At 39.7% G+C, this 24,029-nt stretch overlaps 1 protein-coding gene across 1 annotated transcript in view; it reads right to left on the reverse strand.

Annotated features, from left to right (window-relative positions):
• Nucleotides 1–8,267: 8,267 nt before the first annotated feature.
• Nucleotides 8,268–24,029, reverse strand: part of LOC127638168 (fibulin-1-like) — a 49,212-nt gene continuing 33,450 nt past the window's right edge. Inside the window, exon 17 of the mRNA XM_052119583.1 lies at nt 8,268–9,631. Coding sequence (XP_051975543.1) covers nt 9,492–9,631 — 140 coding nt within the window. The 3' untranslated portion in view covers nt 8,268–9,491. The remainder of the gene's footprint in view (nt 9,632–24,029) is intronic.

The raw sequence follows: 24,029 nt of genomic DNA on the forward strand, positions 1-24,029 counted from the left end.
CATATTGATGGATATCATCCCACGACCCAACAAAAGAAGTCTGGGATCGTGTTTTAAAAGAGAAAGTGAGAGTGTGTGCTTTAATAATTATCGGCTGTGACACGCCAAGACTTTGTTTTGTTGGGGCGATTATTCATGGCTGTTCGCTGGCTTCTAAACCAATGGATCCAGAAATCCTGTATAGACAGCTCCTTGCCTCCCTTGCTGTGCCATGGCTTGATGCTGTTCTTGAGACTTACAACATCAAGAGGCAACAAAGAAAAAAATTTCAGAAAAATCGTGACATTAACAGATTTGCAATGGTAAATGGTTGTGGCAGGGCAGAGGGCGGGCCGGGTCGTGATCATACACACCCGGTCCCTTATCAGGCTAATTAAGCCTCCGAGAGGGATAAAGGCCGATGGCAGACGGTGGTGCGACGAGAGAGAGATCGTTTACGGACATGTCTGAACATGTCATGTGTGTGTTTGTGTCTTCTGTTTTAGTTTATTATTAAACCATTATTTATGTTGAAAAGCCGGTTCTCGCCTCCTCCTTTCCATTGACTCCTTTACACTGATGCCGAAGCCTGGGAAGGAGGAGGGATGCCCGTCGTGGAGTCCTCGACACTGCCGTCCACCCAGGGGAGTGCCGCTACCATCCACCGGGGGAGGGAGTAGACCGACCGCCCGGACGAGGTGAACGGCCACCATCCACGAGGCGAGTGGGGACTGGACTCCCCAACCGCCTGGAGCGATTGAGCCGCTGCCAGGGGCGGAGGAGTGTCCCCACGTGTCGCCGAGAATGCGGAGGGGCATTCTGATCCCCGGGGGTCGTGAGTCTGACTCCGGTCCGCCTGAAAGGGTGGAGGAGTGATTGAGGACCATGCGAAAGTGTATTGGAGAACCGGCGAGTAGGTTTTTTTTTTTCATCTCTCTCTCCTCTCCTCTCTCTCATTGCCGCTCTGTGTTGGCCTTTTCCCTCTTGTTTAAATTTTTGTATTTGGGGGGTACTACACTGTTACAGGAAGAAACAGATCTTAATTATTCCTGTATAGACAGGAATCTTAATTATTTCTGTTTCCCTCCCCTTGTCCCCTCCCTCATCCAGGTAGATGGGGATGACCTGCCGGCAGACTAGGCTTAAAGCACGCCCTCCCCCAGGGAAAGAGGCTTATAAGCGCTTTTTTTAACCTTAGAGGTTACCAAAGCGCTTTACACTGTGTCCCAATCACCCATCCACACTCACATTCACACACCAATGGCGACAGAGCTGCCATGCAAAGTGCTAGCCTCCCATTGGGAGCAACTTGGGGTTCAGTGTCTTGCCCAAGGACACTTCGGCATGTGGAGTCATGTGGGCCGGGAATCAAACCACCAACCCTGTGATTGGTAGCCGAACTGCTCTACCACCTGAGCCACAGCCGCCCCAATGCCACAATGCATCAAACTGTACATTCAGTTTTACTGTTTGACAACTATTAACTTTTTGTGATTTGCCACCGCTGGGTTGGACTCTGAAACAATAGAGCATGGCATTAACGCAACAATGGGGGGCTAATGTGTAAAATCCTTGATCTAGAAATTGACTTTGGCTTTTGTTGAAATATTGAATAAGACTGTATGGAAATTACATTATAAACAGTCCTTTGGCTAGCATCAATAGTAGTTGTATCAGTTTAATATCACCTATTATGACTACTCCAGTGGTGGCTCAGCAGTTAAGGCTCAGGGTTACTGACCGAAAGGTCGGGGGTTCAAGCCCCAGAGCTGCCAAGGTACCACTGTTGGGCCCTTGAGCAAGGCCCTTGAGCCTATCTGCTCCAGGGGTGCTGTTTCATGGCTGACCCTGTGCTCTGACCCCAGCTTAGTTGGGATATGTGAAAACAACTGCATTTCATTGGCTCTGTACCTGTACTCTGCACAATGACAATAAAGTTGAATCTTAATTAATGACAGAAGTTTCATTTTTGGGTTAACTGCATTCTTGGCAGGTGGTAAGCCATTTCAAAACCCTTTTACACCTGGAACCAGAGTAATCAGTCCAATGAAACCAATCTCCCAAATATTTACTCATTGCATTACCATGCTCCGTTCATCTGGTGTGCTTGAGTTCATTGTTTGGGGTTATGTATTTGCAGAGGCAGACAAAACAATAGCTTTGTTTTGCTGTCAGATTGAAAAAACCCAAACTTCAGGGTCAAAGGTGATGTCAGTCCAACTGGGATGAATTCTCGCCAAATTCAACCACAGTGGCCGTTAAACACTTTGAAGATTCCCATGAGTACTCAGATTTGGCACAAGTCGATGTGTTGTCCATTTTGTGCACTCAACATATTTTGGCCCTCAGGAAGCCATTAACTTCGCCTGGAGTTTCTCAAACATCATTGAAGGATTTTTCCTAATTTCGCCCTTGACATGTATTGACGACATTGGTTTGGCTTGTCCTTGAATAAACGCACCAATAAACTTGACCTTTGCTTGAGCGCAAACCCAAAACGATTTCATGCCACTGGTCGAAACGTCTCCCAGAAAATGATGCCGTAAATCTCCACCAGACAAAAGAATAAAACGCTTAAGATGTTGTTTGTTAGCTTCGACAGACAGCCTTGTCCGCTTTCATCTTCAGAAGCACAGTTTTCTGTTATTGCCTATTTACAAACCTTGCAGCCAGTGTGTCGTTTGGTGTGCAGTTATTTTCTTCAACAAACAATGTGCTTTTCTTTCTTCCAAAGAGCACATTTGTTTTAAATGTCACCCTCGGCCATAAAAGCCAAATAATGATGTGCTTGTCATAAATAAACGTACTGCTAAATCCATCCGTCAAATCCTCAAATGAAAAGGAACTTTTACAATCTGATGTCATGCTTTATTTTCGGACTCTTGTGGATGCAAAGACCCGCTGGTCATCAGACGTCCCATTTGACCTCACAGACACCATAACATGTTTCTGAGCAATCGTCCGACAGCGGTGCAAACAGCTGGCCTTTGCTTTTGAACTTTACATTTCCATGAGCGTGGCTTGAATCCCAATTGTACGCTGTACCTCTAGTGTGTACTCTGGCTTGAGTTTGAGAGCGGTTGTAGTTACAGGCAGTTTGGACGGGCACTATAAGTTATGGGGAGTCACACATTTTAATCGAGCACTTTGGTTTTAGGTGAAGGTGGCGCTCTTGACAACTTGCCTCCTTGTAAGTCCTCAAAACCTTAATGACACCAATTGATCATGCAAGAGGCCGTATTGGAAGGGTATAGAGTATAGAATAACACAAGGCTTCAATCTCTCAGTATTTATGGTTTTATGTCTGCAACCCAGTAGGAAAAGAGGTCTGAATGTAGACCTAGAGTTGTGTATGTCTGCCCCCTGTTGGACTACAGTAGAACATCATCAGTCATGACACTTGTGGATAAAGATTTGGATATTTGGACTATGAAGGCACCTTGTAAGTACTGGTTTCTGACAACATTCTAAGGTACCATCATGTCTAATGATCTAAAACAAGTTCTAGTGAGATAACCAATGCACATATTTACCATATTACCATAACTGGTAATCAGAAGGTTGCTGGTTCGATCCCCACAGCCACCACCATTGTGTCCTTGAGTTAGACACTTAACTCCAGGTTGCTCCGGGGGGATTGTCCCTGTAATTCGTCACCAGCACAGTGCACGCGGACTGTCCGCGACTTTGCGTGTCATCTGTACATCCGCCTGCCATTGAGTGTGCATTAAGAGTATCGCAAAGCAGTCATAGCGTGCATGTGTCAAACCCGTCCGTATGGTCTCTCGTCAAAAGAGCATACTTTGAAAGGCTAGAGCGCTCAACCATGCACGAGATGGAATGGCGCAAATACAGCACGCTTCCTGTTCCTGTTCAATGCACTGTTGCAGTCAAGTTGCATCGAATAAAAGCATCTGCCAAATGCATTAATGTAAGTGTTAAAACGTAAACGAGCAGCAGTAGCACACTAAGCGCTTTGTTATGGATTATTTTCAACGAACAGTTGCATAACTGTGAATTAGCTTATTTGACTCATTTACATACATTCAAACGTTTTTCCGACAAGAAGCATTTTTTGTTCTGTATAATGAGAAACAATGTCTCCAGGAGAAATTCCCCCAATACTTTCATTAAAAGAACTCACATACATCTTAAAACACGTGTTGTGGTGAAGGGCAGGGGTGCTGGCCAGGAAAAGGCAGAGGGGGAGGAGAGTGTGCGTGTGTGTGTGTGTGTGTGTGTGTGTGTGTGTGCGCATTTGATGCAACTCCATCGAGTGCTTGTCCCAAAGCTGGGCCCCGTCCCAGACAGACTCTCCCCTTTGCAATCAACCCTTTATTCTCCTCCCTTCCCCATGGGCCTGGACCACCACCCGAACAAAATGCAGTTCACAAACACACACCAGCATCTTTTATTGTATATTAAAACAGCTTAAACCAGCTAAAGGTCTTAGTTGCCAGCTGGTCTCTCAGTCTGATCAGATGAAAAGTGCCCAAGATGATGTTTCTCCTAAAACTCTTGGGAGACATACAAATTAGTCAATTGTTGAAATACAGTAAGAGTAGAGAGCTATAAAAACCAATGTGGAAACCAGAGCTCAGATCATTTGATCTGGGAGAACTTGATGAGAGTTCATATTGAGATTTCTGACTTTTGATTGCAGATTTTGATATATTGGCACATCTGAGTGCAGTTGAAACCTTGTTAATGCAGTGCTGGGGAGTAGCAAGTCTACTAACTGAATTATATTTTCCAATAGCGTGACAGTAAGTCGCTTTAACCCTTGAACACTTATCAATAGAAAACCCTATTTTATGTCATCTTAACTTAAATAAAACTTTCTTTTCAGTAAATTGAAAGATTGTCAAAACATCAAAATATGAACATCTGCTTTAATAAAAATAACAATGGCATGAAATGACAAGTATGGCCAGTAGGTGGCGTCTGTGCTCCATGCATGATCTCCATAAGCCAATGTTGTAACAAACTTAATCTCTGGATATCATCACAAGTTATGCATTGGAGATATATTTAGACATTATAGACATTTAGAGAATGAGGTATTTGAAAAATTGTCAAATAAAGAAGCACCCTCTGTTGAAGGATGAGATTTTGCAATGATGCTAAAATATGCTTAGGGTCAAACCTGTCCATGGTGTGCAGCTCCCACATCTAAGTGTGTGTGTGTGTGTGTGTGTGTGTGTGTGTGTGTGTGTGTGTGTGTGTGTGTGTGTGTGTGTGTGTGTGTGTGTGTGTGTGTGTTCTGCATTGTAGCTGATTGATTTTTTTATTTGACAAAATGAAAAAATAATTGCTATGGCGCGTCAAATTTGACCCAAACATTAGGAACGGGGACTGTTTGATAAAACTACCTAGACTCATCAAATCGAATCATATAAATGTATGTGTGTGTGTGTGTGTGTGTGTGTGTGTGTGTGTTCAGGTGGCAAGTTTAGGAACAGTATTGAACTGCTGAGATTAACCCTCTTATGGTATTCAAAAGTGGCACCGTGTGTGTGTGTGTGTGCGTTTGTGTGTGTGTGTATAGTGTGTGTGTGTGTGTGTGTGTGTATAGTGTGTATGTATGTGTGTGTGTGTATATTGTGTGTATGTGTTTGTGTGTGTATACGTGTGTGTGTGTGTGTGTATATATACAGTGTGTGTAAATAGTGCATGTGTGTGTGTGTGTGTGTGTGTGTGTGTGTGTGTGTGTGTGTGTGTGTGAGTGTGTATTTATCACTTTGTGGGGACCAAATGTCCCCATAAGGATAGTAAAACCCGACATTTTTGACCTTGTGGGGACATTTTGTCGGTCCCCATGAGGAAAACAGCTTATAAATCATACTAAATTATGTTTTTTGAAAATGTAAAAATGCAGAAAGTTTTCTGTGAGGGTTAGGTTTAGGGGTAGGGTTAGGTTTAGGGGATAGAATATAAAGTTTGTACAGTATAAAAACCATTATGTCTATGGAAAGTCCCCATAAAACATGGAAACACAACTGTGTGAGTGTGTGTGTGTGTGTGTGTGTGTGTGTGTGTGTGTGTGTGTGTGTGTGTGTGTGTGTGTGTGTAGTGTATGTGTTTGTGTTTTGCACTGAGGATATTTTAAGAGTCTCAACCTGTAATTTTTGTCTTTTTTTTCTGCATTGTGGCTGATTTATTGATTGTATTTGACAGATAAAGAAAAAAATTGCTTAGTTTTTCATTTTCAATGGTCGATCAATTTTAACCACCAATACCGAAGGTGTAACTTTTTCTTTTATGACCACTGAGACATCGAATCAATTATATCAAATATATTATATATATACTGGCGACCTGTCCAGGGTGTCCCCCGCCTTTCGCCCAATGTTAGCTGGGATAGGCTCCAGCCCCCCGCAACCCTGTACACAGGATAAGCGGTTGACGATGGATGGATGGATGGATGGATATTATATATATTTTTTTTATTATTTTTTTTATTTTTATTTTTTTATGTTCAGATGGCAAATGGAGGAAATGGATGGCAAATGGAGGAAAAGTCACCAAGTTTTGTACTGTTATTTTATAAGATAGTGGCTGCATGTTATTTTTATTCAATTTTAAATATTTATTTCGGTCCAAAATGGCCAATTATTTATAATAAAATAAGGGATGAATGTAGCCACTTTTTCAAACAAGTAGCGGGGTTGCGCAACCAAACAATACATCTGTTTTTCTATGAAGTAATTAAATCTTTTGTCAAATCTTTTTCTTTCCCACAGGATGTTATCAAGCGGGACATGCACAACAGCATATAAGGCTATTTTACTGTACATGAAGAGTCCTAAAATATGTATATTATCCTACAGTATGTCTCACTAGTTACACTCAGAAGCCTTTATACATTATAATGCTATTAGGCATTGTAGACATCATTGGAGGAGTAAACATCATTCTACGCTCAATGAATAACGTTAAATCATGTCAATGAATCCCTCACTGTGTTCAGTTGTCTTTGTAAGGCTCTTCGTGACCGCAGCAGTCTTGAGTGAGCTGGACTGGAGCTGCCTGCTTCACGTCCCCTGACATTGAGGAAAGACAGTCTTGGTTCAACGGTCTTAAACGTCTCCATTCACCCCGTCCCTACAAGACCTGTGACCAAGTTTACAGTGCAGAAAATGTTCAGCACTTATTACAATTTATCTATGCATGGCATGAGCGTAGCCAGTCCAATAGGAGGATTGTGGGCATGATTGGCTTGTGCTGGCATGCGTTTAGCTCTTAAATTAGCCAACGCCGTACCAATGACCGGACCAGGTTATATGGAATGTTTGATTTACTAATGATTTATTGTATATAAATGGTAGTTAACCGTAAATGCTTTCAAAAGTGCATGTACATTAAAATCACGGGTTCTTGTCCCGTGCGAACCAGGAAGTAATTGCATTCACATTTGAAGGTGACATTTTCACTCTTAAATTACATTTTTACTCCGCTCATGGTTGGGTTTAGTGTTGGGGTGTATATGTAACGGGAGCCAGCTGGTAGATAGCTGTGCAGTGTGTAAACCTTTAGCCTCCTTGTTAGAGCACCCGCCTCCCACGCGGGAGACCTAGGTTCGAGTCCCGTACGGAGCGTCACATTGGTGCCGTGACCCAGATGGGAGTGAGGTTTAGGTGGGTGAGTGTAACGGGAGCCAGGTGGTAGATAGCTGTGCAGTGTGTAAACCTCACTCTCCTGACCTCAAGAGGTGCACTAGCGACTGATGCTAGAGGCTGTAGCCTTTAGCCTCCTTGTTAGAGCACCCGCCTCCCACATCGGAGACCAAAGTTCGATTATTATGTAAAACATTACATCATTAACTGATGTAATGTTGATTATTACATCAGTTACAACAAAAATTAAACCTGTTTTTGGCGCCACCCTGTGGACATTTAACCCAGAAACTTGCGCACAAGCATGTCCGTGCATTCAACAATAATTCCAGCTTCAACCACTGGGGGCAGTAATTCGAATTTCGGTAAGCACGGACCGATTTCAGAAGTAGAACTTTCGACCTACTGTTGCCGAATTCACAGTGAGATCAGTCTGATTCAAGCTAGTAACCCTCGTTTTTTTTTGTATGTCTGACGCAAGACACTGAAAAACACATAGAGACGCTAGCAATGGTCGAAGACTTCCATCAAGTGCATTTTAAGCGCAGACGGAACAAAATAATGTTTTCTTTGTTAACAACCCCTAATGCCACTCCAACGCCCCAAGCCTCATTTCCCCACATCAACAGAAGACGGCAGATTAAATATAACTCAAAAAATAGGAGTAGAAATAAAAATAAAAACATTTAATTACACAGTCTGTGATGCATAATATACATTATGGACTGAATAGTGTGTACAAGCATACAATCAGTGTCTAGTCATCAACTGCATATTCATCTCACATCAACTCATTGAATCTCCCAAAGCAGCTGAAGAGGAAATAAGAAAACATACATGCTTTTTCATTCTACGATAAAAAGCATTAGAGCAGCAAATTACATCTTCCCGCTGATTTAAACATGGTGGCGTCTAAAGCAGGGCATGCAGTGTCCTTTAATGTCGTATTGTTCTTGTAAATCTTGTGTGGTTGGTTAAAAAATAGAAATCATTCATTTTCGTGTTTATATTTAAATACTATCACACACAACTTTAATCCTATTAAAGGCATATTTGGGGAATTTGGAACAACATGGTGAGTCAATGAAAGCCAAGTTTTCATTTCTGGGTGAACTATTTGTTTAAGTGTCAATTACAGTGGCGAGAAAAAGTATGTGCACCCGTTGGAATCAGCTGATTTTCTGCATAATTTAGTCATGAAATGTAATCTCATCTTCATTTTCAGTCTTAAATTACATTTTTACTAGGGTTGGGGCGTATAGTTAATCAAATATGCATTCCTGTTGATTATTACATCAGTTACAACTAAAATTAAACTTGTTTTTGGCGCCACCCTGTGGACATTTAACCAAGAAACTTGCACACAAGCGTGCCCGTACATTCAACAATACTTCCAGCTTCAACCACTGGGGGCAGTAATTCGAATTACAGTGGCGAGAAAAAGTATGTGCACCCTTTGGAATCAGCTGATTTTCTGCATTATTTGGTCATAAAATGTGATCTCATCTTCATCAAAGTCACACGTATAGACAAACACAATGTGCTTAAGCTGACAACACACAAACAATTATAATCTTTCATGTCTTTACTGAACACATCCCATTAAACATTCACAGTGCTGTGGAAAAAGGACAGGTTCACATTGTATGACCAACAAATGCAAAATACCAGCTAATTCCAAAGGGTGCACATACTTTTTCTCTCCACTGTACTTTGTCTAAATTGGCATGAAATTGAAATGGGTAATTGTATGTCAGGCTGTACAGGATATCAGTTTTCTTTTACATTGCAATCTTTCAAAACAACACTAGACGTGTTTTGGGGAACTCAACGGTGAATTGACACTCATAAATGGACACGTAATATATAAGAACACAAAGTCTGCGGAGGACATCTTTAAAACCAGAATTCAGACACGTAGATGTGAACGTTGATGATGTTCCGGTGAGAAACGACCCCGTTTGTGACGTAGTTTATGGCCAACTTCAGTATGGTGTTCAAAGGGCCAACCAGCTGCTTCACCTGTCTCACCACACCTGTAAGATTAAAAACAAAATAACAGAAGTGCTAAAACAGCGAAAAGTCAATTGGGGGTGGGGGGGGTGGTGGTTAGGCTGCGTTCATACCACAGGTGACCATGACCCAAATCCGGTTTTTAACTCGTATGGGCCGGATTCGCGAAAAAACTAGATTTGGATTTTTAAGAGTCCTAAAAAGAAAATGCACAAAAGTCCTTAATATTAATTATTATAAGTTCAAAAGAAGACAACTTGCTACAAACATTGACGTGCAAGATAAAAGAAAATTTTTATTAAGTCTTCTCGGGAATGCTTTTGTCCTTAGTGAGTTGAAAGCAGTCTTTGAAGTTTAAAATTATGAACCTTTTGTCATTTACAGAGACAAAACATTGTCATAATTGGTGATGTACTTACATGCTCAAGGTTTGCAAAAATAACAATAATTCATGACCATTATGGAGCGACTCAAAGGAGGGGTACATATGCTACATGCAGTGATGGATGTCGCTTTGACACTCGATGTTACGGAAACAAAGAAAAACTGCTTTTCCCAAAGGACACGTGGCATCCGACACAACAGGGCTGGTAGACCACACCCGCTCTGAGGATTATGAGCCAAGAATGCTGGAAAATCTTCTTAAAGTGAACAAATGATTATAAGGAAATGCTGTTTATGGAGGTTGTCAGCGCAGAATCCCTCGCCAGAGAATCGTTGATGCTCCAATCCATGCTAACGCACACACAGAAGTCAGGCATTAAAGGTATAGTTCACACAAAATGAAATAAATAAACAAATCTTTTTGAAGCTCTTTTTGAAATGTCATCACAATGGTGTAGTTACAGCATCTACCAGCAGGGGCGACCTGAGCCATGATGCTAACTAGCCAAGTTTGGCATTAATGATGTCAAGCGCCATTTATGAAGAGCTACACCAAAGGGAAAGATGTTCAGTGAATAACAACTTGTTCGGACTGATCCTCACATAAAACTGGGTCATTCCCATGTTCCCAGGGTCCTATGTTCCCCAGATTTATAGGGTTAGTGGTTAGGGTTAATATTTATGAAATATAAGGGGTCTGGGTAGCTTGACGAGTATTGACGCTGACTATCACTTCTGGAGTTGTGAGTTTGAATTCAGGGCGTGCTGAGTGACTCCAGTCAGGTCTCCTAAGCAACCAAATTGGCCCGGTTGCTAGGGAGGGTAGAGTCACATGGGGTAACCTCCTCGTGGTCACTATAATGTGGTTCTCGCTCTCGGTGGGGCGTGTGGTCAGTTGTGTTGATGCCGTGGAGAATAGCGTGAAGCCTCCACACGCGCTACGTCTCCACGGTAACGCGTTCAACAAGTCACCTGATGAAATGTGTGGATTGACGGTATCAGACGTGGAGGCAACTGAGATTCGTCCTCCGCCACCTGGATTGAGTCGCTGCGCCACCACGAGGACCTAGAGCGCATTGGGAATTGGGCGTTCCAAATTGGGGAGAAAACCAAAAATATATATATTTATGAAATATTTTAACTTGAAACGGGTCAATAGGAGGACCCGAACACAATAGGAGGGTTGATGTGTGTTAACAGATTATTGAAATGGGGAACTTAGGACCCTGGGAACATTGATACGCTCCCAAAACGATCGTATGTCTCGGGAAGACTGAATATAATGCTCGAGTTCTTTTTGGAGCTTGGCGATATAAAGCATCCTTCGCTGTATTTGTATGGACAACGGAAGTTCAGTCACAACCTTGTAAATGTTGAAAAAATGTAAATGTTGTTTAACTTTTAATTAAACGGTCTGCAATTATATAGCGCCTTTTTAACCTTAACGGTACTCAAAGCACGTTACACTGCGTCTCATTCACACATTCATACACCAATGGCGGCAGAGCTGCATACAAGGTGCTAGCCTGCCATTGGGAGCAACTTGGGGTTCAGTGTCTTGCCCAAGGACACTACGGCATGTGGAGTCGTGTGGCCCGGGAATCAAACCACCAAATCTGCGATTAGTGGCCAACCCGCTCTACCACCTGAGCCACAACCGCCCCAAGTGTATGCATGTTAGCATTGTGGACTAAATGAATGACGTTTGTCATAGTCACAAACAAATTAAATCTTGTCAACAGCTACATTCAGATGACCAGTCAGCTCAGTTATGAGCATTTTGTACGGATAAAAAGGAAAGGACTTTTATTTTGACAGCATAATACATTGCTCAGACGATAATGGCATTTTGATCCAACACAAGCTATTTTCACAGAATAAAAATGTACAAAATGCATCAAATGGTTGCTGATACACATGAATGGATATGACAGAAACTGCAAGCGTTAACAATTAGCTGTAAATGAATAAAACCTGTCATTCACTACAGAAACCGTACTCACCTCCGCCGTGTTGAACGTTTAGGACTCCTCCCATCTCGGAAATTCGAGTTTCAAAATTATCTCAAAGTTTTTACAAGTAATTACAACATGTGGGGTCGTTCATGTGCAACTTCCGAGTGGAAAACTCCTATTTATGATAATTCCGATAGCACGTGAAGCATAAGGCCACATCTACATTAATATGTTTTTGTTTCCAAACGTCAATTTCAAAAGTATGCAGTAATGGAGAGCGTTTTCGGTGGAGATGAGAGATGTATACGTAGCTAAATTAATGCATTTATGATAACGTATTAGCGTGCACTCGGCCTCAGACTTCTGCTCATGTTGATGTTCATTTTTCCATTTTGGCAATCGAAACAAAAAACACAATAATGCGATACATCATTACAACATGTCTAGGTCACATTTTACCCCCAAATCAAAAGGGGAAACAAAACTTTATATAAAGAAATTTAAGAAAACCCTTACTAAAATATCTGGAGTTCTGACAAACTTTAAAAGATTCCTACGAATTGTTTTTTAAATGCAAATGAGCTTGCGATTCACCACGTTTTCCAGTAGTTTGCTGCTCTTCACCGGTGGTGGTGAACCTGCAGCATAACTTTGGCGACAATGAAGAGTTTGCCGCAAAAGCTCGTTTGCATGGGAAAATAATGAGTGCCAAATTTGCGGCAAGTTTTCCGAGAAGTTTGCCAAACGCGATCTCATGAAAATTCGTACATATTTTACAGGTTGGCTATTTCGAATGATTTTTTATGACTCGTTCGTATGAATTTGTACGTTTCGCATATTAATCGCATATTAGATGGAAACGATGTCCAGCGATGTCATTGGATGTAGTGATCTCGTACACATTCATTCGAGTGCAGTCGTACGATATCATACGCATTAGCCAAATTTAGAAAAGTCGTACGAATCCTGATGATTACGCTGTTGAGTTTGCAGCAGATTTGCCAGAACATTGTATTTCTGGGTTGTTTTGGCACTTTTATTATTGTATATTTAGATTATAAAAACATGTTCAGCACAAAATATATTAATTCCTATAAACTTCAGCTTCTCCAACTTTAAAAAATTACAACATATATTAATACTGAAACTTGAGAAATAAAGCCCAAAGTGTCTTCTTTCAATAGATACTACAACTGTGTCCAAACTCCAAAGGGTCCCGTAAATACAACCATTTAACTTCAGGTCATTTTCATGGTTTGTGCTCAAAAAGGGGGCGTTCATCAACAAGTTAAAGCAGTTAAAGGCAGCACAACAAATAAAACTTGAAGTATATACAGCATACCTAACTATTTAAACATTGTCCATTGTTGTTGGTTTTTTCACACTATAGTAATAAGAAGATTTTTGTCATGAAAATAATGTCACAATGCAAAACTCTTAATGGTGTTAAAAATATATATACATATATTGGCTTAACACAATTTCTTGATTTCTTTTGTTCTTTTTTGGGGGGGTGAGATATGACCAGGACATGTTCTTGACAGGTTTAGTGAGATTCGCCTGTATATACTGTAACAGTTTGTGCTTTGTGGGCAGTGGTGGCTCAGCGGTTAAGGCTCTGGGTTACTGACAAGAAGGTTGGGGGTTCAAGATGCCACTGTTGGGCCCTTGAGCTCCAGGGATGCCTGGAACTTCACTTTATATGTGTAAATGTATAATATAAAGGCTTCTTCTTCTTGAGGGCAAATTCACAAAAACACCATGCTAATGTTACGGTATAAGCTACACTGCATTTAAAGAAGTTTAATGGGTGTAAACTGAGCAGGACTTAAATTTATATGGACCACTAGGATTTGGCTTTTTACCGAATTCAGATGACCAGCCGCACAATTATAGGCTATACTGGATCAAGCTAAATGATGTATCTAATATCGCTCAGTCAGTCACGGAATACATTCTTAAGTTTGTTATGGATGTGAGAGAAAGCAGTTCAGGATGTAGTCCAAAAACCCATGACACAATTAGCATTTCTGAGCAATGGGTTCCCCTTTAGGAATTTCCTATTGTTTTTTTTTATAATGGGAGTTTTAGATATGAGTCAAATAAGGCTTGTGGATAAAATTACCTCAAGAGACTTTCACGTTTTGTTCTAAAATAAAAATGCATGTATAATTACAATTTCCCAGCGGAAGCATATATAAGGAGAACAGCAGAGGCCCTAAAACTGATCCCTGTGGCACTCCATACTTAACTTTTGTTTGATTTGACATTTCCCTGTTTGCATAGACAAGTGGTAGTGGGCTGCTAAATAGGACCTAAAAACTTCTAATACAAGTCCACTAATGCCAACATAATTCTGGCAATGCTAATTAAGGACTACAACTACCATGAGCATGTGAGCTATGGGCTTTATGACTTTTGTTGTCCTTATTTAGCGACGGGTTAGCAACGTGTATTTTTAAAAGACACAACAGCTTCCAAATCTTCGATTTAGGTCTGACTGTGTGTAATTTATGTTCTAGACCAAAACGAGAAAGTCTCTTCAAGTAATTTTCACCACAGGTCTTATTTTACTCGTAATTTGAATATTCCTATTTTAAAAACCCATTTAAAAATTCCTGAGGGAACCCATGACAAATTAGCCTTTCGGGTTTGCCTACAAATTGAAGTCACAGCTGAACAGCTCTATTTCTCTTGATACTTCCTTTAGGTTTTTTGCAGGCTTGATATAGCGAAGAATCATTTGGCATTATAAGGGCGACTCTTTGATTGGCAATTTAATATTACTTAACATATCCTCAGATATTTCATAATCACAAAAATGAATGACTTAGGAAAGGGCACATTTCTAAAGACCAAAGATGTTTTTCTGTTTTTACATTTCAACCTCAGACGGTTTTGATTTCATAGGCTAAAGGCACCATAATGAGTAACTCTCATATATACTGCTCTTAAATGACATTTATGTGGTTAAATGTCTGTGCAGAATGTACAGTAAGAGCACCACTGACCGACATGATATGCTCAACACTTGATCTTCAGTCAAGTAAAGCATTGTCGTGGAAACTAACGGTCAGAGTCTCAGATCTTCAGCACATGGTCAAATGCCACTTGATACCAGACTGAGGTGGACCACATCACTATAACCTTTGCAAACCGCAGGATGGCCAACGAATCGAAAGACAAAAAACTCTAAAACCTCTGCAAATATGTCTACGGCCAGCTATCACACCATATAACCGCTTGACCTTGGAAAAAGGGTCACATTGTGGGACCAGAACTCTAAAACCATCAGATTTTTAGCAGTCCTGTCCATTCAAAACGAAAACATCCAAAGTTCAAAACAATTACAGAGAGTGGTGGTGGTGTAGTGGGCTAAAGCACATAACTGGTAATCAGAAGGTTGCTGGTTTGATCCCCACAGCCACCACCATTGGGTCCTTGAGCAAGGCACTTAACTCCAGGTTGCTCCGGGGGGATTGTCCCTGTAATAAGTGCACTGTAAGTCGCTTTGGATATAAAAGCGTCTACCAAATGCATAAATGTAAATTACAGGATGTTTTGTGTTACCTCACAGCACGTACACTTAGCTTTGCTTTTGGCCTGTAGATTATCTGTAACATTCTTTTGTTCAAAAACAGCTAGTGAGATATCAATGCACATATTACCATAATACTGTATGATCATTACCCCAACACACAGTGTTTGTTGTGCTTAGTTTCAAACCACTTAGATACGCTGAAACGTTCCCACGACAATTTCGAAATGCCACTAAAGAGCAAGAAGATAGAAAATAGCTTGAGTTATGTGCATTCTAGCAGTGTACACACTTACCACAAAACAAAGTCAAGTCGATGCCAGCTTCCATTTGTCATCCTAAATGGCAACGTGGGTTGCGATATTAAAGGTTTACATGTAAACAGTGCAATTTCTGGTTTTCTGGTCACACCAGATTTGAGAGCAAAAGTATGACAGCATCCAAAATGGGCAGGTTTAACACTAGCTACAAATGTGTGGAATGAGTTTCTCGACCACAGTATTGGATAATGACATGCTAGCTTATGTGTTACGCAAGATAGGGCGATGGAATCAGCCCACATGGCGAAACTGCTTACGTTTATCTATGCTAGGATGACCGGTACGCACACCCCAAAGAGGTACCACACAAAGATAAAAAAAGCCTTGATCCTCGTTTGTTGGTAAGCGTGGTTGTGTTATCTAAACAGCCCTAAACAACAAAAAAGAGGTCTTGACTTTTACTTGTGCACTTTGAAAGGCCTCATGAGCGGTTTGGTGTTTCAGGCTCAATTAACAATGAATCATTGAGGTCAACAACTCAGATAGAAAGGCAATGTTTGTTTCAGTGGTACCTTCTTTGAAATCTGAACCACACAGTCATGTTTTGCAATAGAGTGCTTGCATTCTTTATTGCAGAGGGTTAAAATGGTAAGTATTTCCTGCAAGGTCCTTCAGCCAATACATTGACAAATTTAGACTTGTGATACTGGAATTATTGACTTTTAAACTCACAAAAAAGAATAAAGCCTCAACTGAACCAGATATTCCATCGCAGCACAATAGTAAAGACTTCATTAATTTCTTTACTGATAAAACTGAAATAATCAGAAATAAAATTTGAATCATGCACAGAACCTCATAAAACAGTGTTCCGTGATTTTCCTCACAAGCAACTTTGATACTTCGCTGTCATAGATCATGAGGAGTTAACAAAACATTTTGAAACATCAAAAGCCACAACATGTATGTTAGATCCAATACCAACTAAGCTCTTAAAAGAGGTATCCCCTGTAATCTCAGAACCTCTTCTTAATATTATTAACTCCACGCTATCCTTAGGACATGTCCCAAGAAACTTTAAAATGGCAGATATCAAACCACATATTAAGAAGCCACAACTTGATCCTGGAGAACTGGCTAGTTACGCCCAACTTCAAATCTCCCGTTAATGTTGAAAATACTAGAAAAAGTAGCATTCTCCCAACTATGATCATGTCTACAGAGAAATAGGATAAATTAACTATTTCAGTCAGGATTTAGGCCTCATCACAGTACAGAGACTGCACTTATCAGAGTTACAAATTACTTGCTCTTATCATCTGGTCGTGGCTGCATTTATTTTCTAGTGCTTTTAGATCTTAATGCTGCCTTCGACACGATTGATCACGACATTGTCTTGAATAGGCTGGAGAATTATGTTGGCATTAGTGGACTTGCATTAGAAGTGTTTAGGTCCTATTTAGCAAACCACTACCACTTTGTCTATGCAAACGAGGATTTGTCAAATCAAACAAAAGTTAAGTATGGAGTGCCACAGGGATCAGTTTTAGGGCCTCTTGCTTTTCTCCTTATATAAGCTTCCGCTGGGAGATATTATCAGGAATCGTGGAATAAGTTTCCACTGTTATGCCGACGATACCCAACTTTATATTTATTTGAAACCCAATTAAATTTCACAATTTTCAATTCACAATTAGTAGAGAGTGTATCAATGAAACCAAAGACTGGATGGCCAGAAATTTCCTTCTACTCAATTCTGACAAAACAGAGGTGCTAATTATTGGACCATAAATCTCAAAAAATAAGCTGCTAAAATATAATTTGGATGTATTGTTACATCGCCTTCTACAGCAAAGAAATTAGGTGTTATATCTGATACCAATCTGTCCTTCGAAAATGTAATTTCCAATGTTTGTAGAACAGCATTCTCAGAAATATTGCTAAGTTACGACACATGCTCTCTGTTGCTGATGCCGAAAAACTAATTCATGCGTTCATGACCTCAAGACTAGATTATTGTAATGCATTACTGGGAGGATGTCCAGCAAGTTCAATAAATAAACTTTAACTGGTTCCTATCCCGAGGTCACTAGAACCGGCCAAATCCAGCTTCGTTCGTGTCTCTGAGTGATGATGACTAAATGCAGCCGATGCCATCCGGGAATCACTTCAGTCTATTACGATGGACTTCAGAGGATGAATTGATGTCAACTCCAACCATAAGACATGGGATACTTCATTTGCCATTGTCTGAACCTTGGACTTAAGATGGACCGCACTGAAATTACATGCCGGTTGAACTACGATGCACCTCATTGATCTCTGCCTGCATCACCTTTGCTTAATGATGAACTACACTCTTGAAAAGGAATACATGGACTATCAAGGTTATTTTTCTCCATTAACCAACATCTTATGGAGTTTTTTGTTCCTTGCCACAGTCGCCTTCAGCTGCTCACTGGGGTCCTAAATACAATTATTATTTAATCATTTATTTTTATACCAAATTTACAATCATATTTAATGAAACTACACAATGATAACTCTAAGACTTTATAGATATTTCTGTGAATGCATGATTTTCTATAAAGCTGCTTTGAACCTGTGCTCTATTTTTAATTGTTGTTCCATATACTCATGCATTAGACAGATGATTTTGGAGTGTCTCACTTTGGTTGCATCGCTTCGTACAATTTTCGGCACCTCTAGTCATAAGCACTGTGTTTTAGGATGCTGAGTTTGAAACATTGAAAAACCCGTCTTAAGATCCCCGTATTGAGCGCAAGAGCACATCATCTGTAGATGCTGGAATGATGAGGCATTTTGCCTGGACAGCTGCGGTGCTGACTGCCCCCCAATGCATCAAGGTGGTGTATCAAGCTTTAATTGCTCTGATGGTAGGAGCATTCCTTATAATAGAATTTACCTACAGGTCGGGTCATGATTAATTGCGTTCATTTTATTTAACACTTTATTTTTCATATAATTAATCACACAAATAAAAGCACTCCAAAGACACTTACTGAAGCTTAAGTGGAACTTAGTTGCTAGTAAAATGGTTTAAAGCCACAAAAAGCCACAAAACTCCTTTCTTTAATGATTAATTTATTGGACAAGAATTTGTACCCAACTGAGTGCATCAATAGTTTTGATCAATTTTATTGGAAATGTAAGACTATAACTTGTAAATGCATATTTCACTAAAAGTTAGATAAGAGTATGATAGCATATAGATAGCTTCTAAGCTAACAGGCTAAAGGCAACAAAACTCCTTACTTTACTAACTAAATAATGAAACAAACATTTTGGATTCAACTTAGTACATCAATAGTTTTGATCAATTTTTTTGGAAAAGTAAGACTATGTATTGTAAATGCGTATTTTGCTAAAGTCAAATAAGAGTATGCTAGCATATAGATAGCCTCAAAGCTAACATGCTAAAGGCAACAAAACTCCTTCCTTTACCAACTGAATAATTAAACAAAAATTTGGATACAACTAAGTGCATCAACAGTTTTGATCCATTTTATTGGAAAAGTAAGATTGTGGATTGTAAATGCGTATTTTGCTTAGTTAGGTAAGAGAATGCTAGATTATAGATAGCCTCAAAGCTAACAGGCTAAAAGCCACAAAACTCCTTTTTTAACGATTAATTTATTGGACAGAAATTTGGACCCAACTGAGTGCATCAAAAGTTTTGATCCATTTTATTGGAAATGTAAGACTATAACTTGTAAATACATATTTCACTAAAAGTTAGATAAGAGTATGATAGCATATAGATAGCTTCTAAGCTAACAGGCTAAAGGCAACAAAACTCCTTACTTTACTAACTGAATAATTAAACAAAAATTTGGATACAGCTGAGTGCATCAATAGTTTTGATCCATTTTACTGGAAGAGCAAGACTATGGACTGTAAATGTGTATTTTGTTAAAAGTTTTGTAATAGTATGCTAGCATATAGATAGCCTCAAAGCTAACAGGCTAAAGACAACAAAACTCCTTACTTTAACAATTTAATTATTGGAGAAAAACTTTGATGCATCTAAGTACAGCAATAGTTTTGGCCCATTTTTTCGGAAAAGTAAGACTATGGATTGTAAATGCATATTTTGTTAAAGTTAGATAAGAGTATGCTAGCATATAGATAGCCTCAAAGCTAACATGCTAAAGGCAACAAAAGTCCTTTCTTTAATGACTGAATTATTTTATAATTATGAGTAGCTTGTAGCTTTGGAAGCTACAGTTTCAGAAACACTGGTTGGAAAAGATACTGTATATGCTACTGAGCTAGCAGCTAATGCACAGCCTCATCCCTCCATAGCGTTTACATTTCTCACACGCTAGACTAAAATTCCTCTCTTCTGTGTGAAAGACAGTAGCTGTAGCCAATGCCACATGCCTGATCACAGACGGCCTGTCTCTACAGTCATCTCCACTGTAACGGTAACTTTCCTGCGCTAAAATATTGCATCACTTGGACAGAGCTCTGACCACAGGTGCATATCCCTACCAGATGTTTCAACCGAGTGGAATTTTGATCCTGCTTTTTTATCCAACCTGAGGTGTAGCCAAACTGAGAGCTGCTCAAGGGAAGATGCCGCAGCGTTTAATTTCCCACCGTTTGCTCCTGTGGATGTCGGTACATTCCCTATGCTCGTTGTAGTTAAGGAAGTCAACACAGTTTCGGGCTTGTCCAGGCCTGCAATTCTGATATCAATATGTCATTTTCTAGTCTTGAGGAGCCAGACTTTAATGGCAAAATGCCTGGACCATATTGCACCTTATTCGGTCCAAGAACCACCTACTTACGACATGTAAAGCAATCGGTTTGTTTCTCATGTACCTTTTAAGGGCTGAATTATCTGAGAGACCATAATAATACACTTGCGTACAAAGACGGTGTTTTCCAGTTTTGTGTGCATTATGCATCAGACGGTTACTGAACGGACTGTGGCTGTACCGTCTGAGGCTGGTACAACGTCACTGATGTCCAAAGCCAAGGATTCATCCTGGCCACCAAAGCAGGTTGCAAGGACCAATATGGAGCCTATGTCAACATGCAGAGAGTTGATGCGTTCATGAAGGCCGCCCATACTGTACAAGAGCAATCTCACACTTCATGGACCACACACACACACACACACAAACACACACATCGATAAATACGTCAATTGAGTGCCACCCTCTTAACAGTACCACAAATAAAGGTAGGAAATTACGCATAGTCAGTACTACCCTGCAAAACATCATTTGTATACTTTATATATTATCTTGTTTTACAGTTAAAATGTCAAAACATCCTTAAAACAAGATAAATGTCCTTAAGCAAAAATACATAGATATCGGGGAGTATTTCAAAGGGAAATTATATGTAATTTATCTTGAAAGGAATATTCCAGGTTAAAAACAAGTTAAGCTCAATCGACGGCATTTGTAGCATATCGTTGATTACCATAAAAATTAATTCTGACTTGTTCCTCCTTTTCTTTAAAAAAAAAGCAAAAATGGAGGTTCCAGTGAGACACTTACAATGGAAGTCAATGGGGCAAATTTTTGGAGGGTTTAAAGGCAAAAATGTCAAGTTTTATAATTTTATAAAAGCTTTATATTAATTCTTCTGTTACAACACATGTATTATTTGGGCTGTTTAAATTGTCATTTTAGGGTTGGCTTTCACATCGTCATGGCAACGAAGCTGGCAATGAAAGTTGGCTATAACTTTACGCAGAAAAGGATAGTATGTGATTTTATCACACTAAACTCATGTTAACACACATATTGTTTATGTCTTGTGTCTATACTTTTATAACAGTGAGTATTTTAATGTTTACAGATTAAACCCCATTGACTTCCATTGTAAGTGCCTCACTGGAACACACATTTGTGCTTTTATTAAAGAGAAGGAGGGATGAGTCGAAATGTATTTTTGTGCTAATCAACATTATGCCACAAGTGCTGCAATTGAGCTTAACGTGCATTGATCAGGGAATATTCCTTTACTTAAAATATTTTTCCAGTAAAAATATCTAAACGTTCTTTAAACAAGATCAGTTTACTTGAGAAGCAAAATGACAAGGTATTTAGTCGAGAAAAAACTCGATTTAAAGAGAAAACAAGTTTATTTTTCTTCCTCCATTGGCAAATAGTTTGAACTTGTTTTAAGCAAAAGTCGCACCAAATTTTGTTCGATTTCTCTGAAAACAAGACTTAATATCTCATGCCATTCTGCTAAGTCATTTTTCTGCTTTAAAGGATGTTTAGATATCGAATCAGACAAAAATTCTCAAGAATAATTTTTCATCTTTTCCCATTCAACGTTTAAGGTCATGTGAATGCCTTAAATAGCGTTTCTTTCTAAGAAAATCGATCAGAACATGTCGATTTTTGTCCATTTCATGCCCGATTTTACATTGCATATAAACACAACAACATTACAGTATAAAACAACGCAGAAAGTGCATGCAAATATGATTATTAGCGTGCACGATTCTTTCTTTGTCCCCATTAAGCTTTCTACGAGAATGCAGATCAAAGTCTCCATTGAGGCCGTGTGAATTCTCTCACTCTGCTCAGGACGTTCCCATTCCAAAAATACAGAAACTATGATTGAATTACTGATAGATAAGCAGTAGCAGGAAAATGTAACTTACTCTGATTATTGTTATGCGTCACACCTATAACGTGTTTAAAGCATACAATATAAAGATGATGCAATAGTGGCATCTAGACTTTTTATTATTATTATTAAAACGATGTGGCCTGCGACACCTTATTTCTCTTTGGATCTGGCCCAAGTAGAAAACGTTTGGACACCCCTAGTTTAATGCATGATTACATCTGTGTAACACAGTTAAGATGGGCAAGGAGGAGGCGAGAACCGGCTTGTCAACATAAATCATAATTTAATGCAAACTTAAACCAAAAGCACAAACATAAACACACACGACGGACATGCCCGTAATTCTCTCTCTCTCGAACCATCTCCACCGGCCGCCATTATCCCTCGCGCGCCTCATCAGGCCGATTGGGAACCGTTCCGACCCGGCCCCGCCCCCTCCGCTCCACAATCTATTATGTCAAGATTACCATGAATCCATATAAATGGGCACATAAAAGGATTATCATAAGTAAATGGGCACCATAAAATGTATGTAAATGTATTATGCTTTTAGGCAGGGCTGGACTGGCAATCTGGCATACTGGGCATTTTCCCAATGGGCCGACACACTTTTGGGCAATTCAGGGGTGGACTGGTCCGGTGGGTCGGCCGCGAAAAGTGCCAAATGGCCGCGATAAGCAAAAATGAGCCGCCACGTTATGCAGAACGGACAGTAAAACAACCAGTTTGGACCAGTTGCCATGTAAAATCCAGGGCCGAATTCTCTTCCCAGTCCAGCCCTGCTTTTAGGCCATGTATAATCCCCATAAATTCATACACACCCATGCACTCGCGTTCCCTGTGCGAGGGTGCTGACACAAAACGAAATAAGATATTCATACACCGGAAATTGTGACGTGTGCGCATATGAAAGTTTCACTTGTAAAATCTCGCAATGGGCCTGTATATAAAGATATTACGTCTCATTTTCAGAGAAATCGAACCAAATTTGGTGGAGTTTATGCTTGAAACAAGGAAACAATATTTGCCAATGGATGGAGAAAAATAAACTTGTTTCCCCTTTGAATCTAGTTTTTATTCTTACCCCATTGGCGAAACATTACTAAATTTGGTTAGATTACTCTGAAATCAAGAAACAGCATTTTATGTCATTTTGTTTGTCAAGTAAATGCATCTTGTTTTCAGAATGTTTAATTACTTTTAATGGACAACAAGACAAAAAAATCCTACTAATGAGGAGTTGCTGATGAAAATAATAGTTTAATTTTTTTATATCAAAAATGGATATTCCCCAAGAGTAAAAACACTGGCTTTGATATCAAGATTGAACTAGTGAAAACATAATTATATTATAAATGATCATTTTCACTAGAAGTAATTGATATAATTTTCATATGTGAAAATATTTCCCATATAATTTATAAAAGCTTTTAGGTTATGAATTGTGGTGATGTATTGTGGTTAATGGATTCATACGATGAGCAGTTTGGACAGTCTCCATGTTGCTCAGACACACCACAGCGTCAACAAACATTGTTTTAACAGTGACGTGTCTCAAAAATTAAATTAAGCCTATTTATTCTAATCCAAGCGCCTGAGGGAGATGCGATGGAAGACCCACTGCGCTGTTTGCGTTCTGTACATCCATGATTTATCTACA

This window comes from Xyrauchen texanus, chromosome 46, assembly GCF_025860055.1.
Source record: "Xyrauchen texanus isolate HMW12.3.18 chromosome 46, RBS_HiC_50CHRs, whole genome shotgun sequence".
Classification (NCBI taxonomy): domain Eukaryota; kingdom Metazoa; phylum Chordata; class Actinopteri; order Cypriniformes; family Catostomidae; genus Xyrauchen; species Xyrauchen texanus.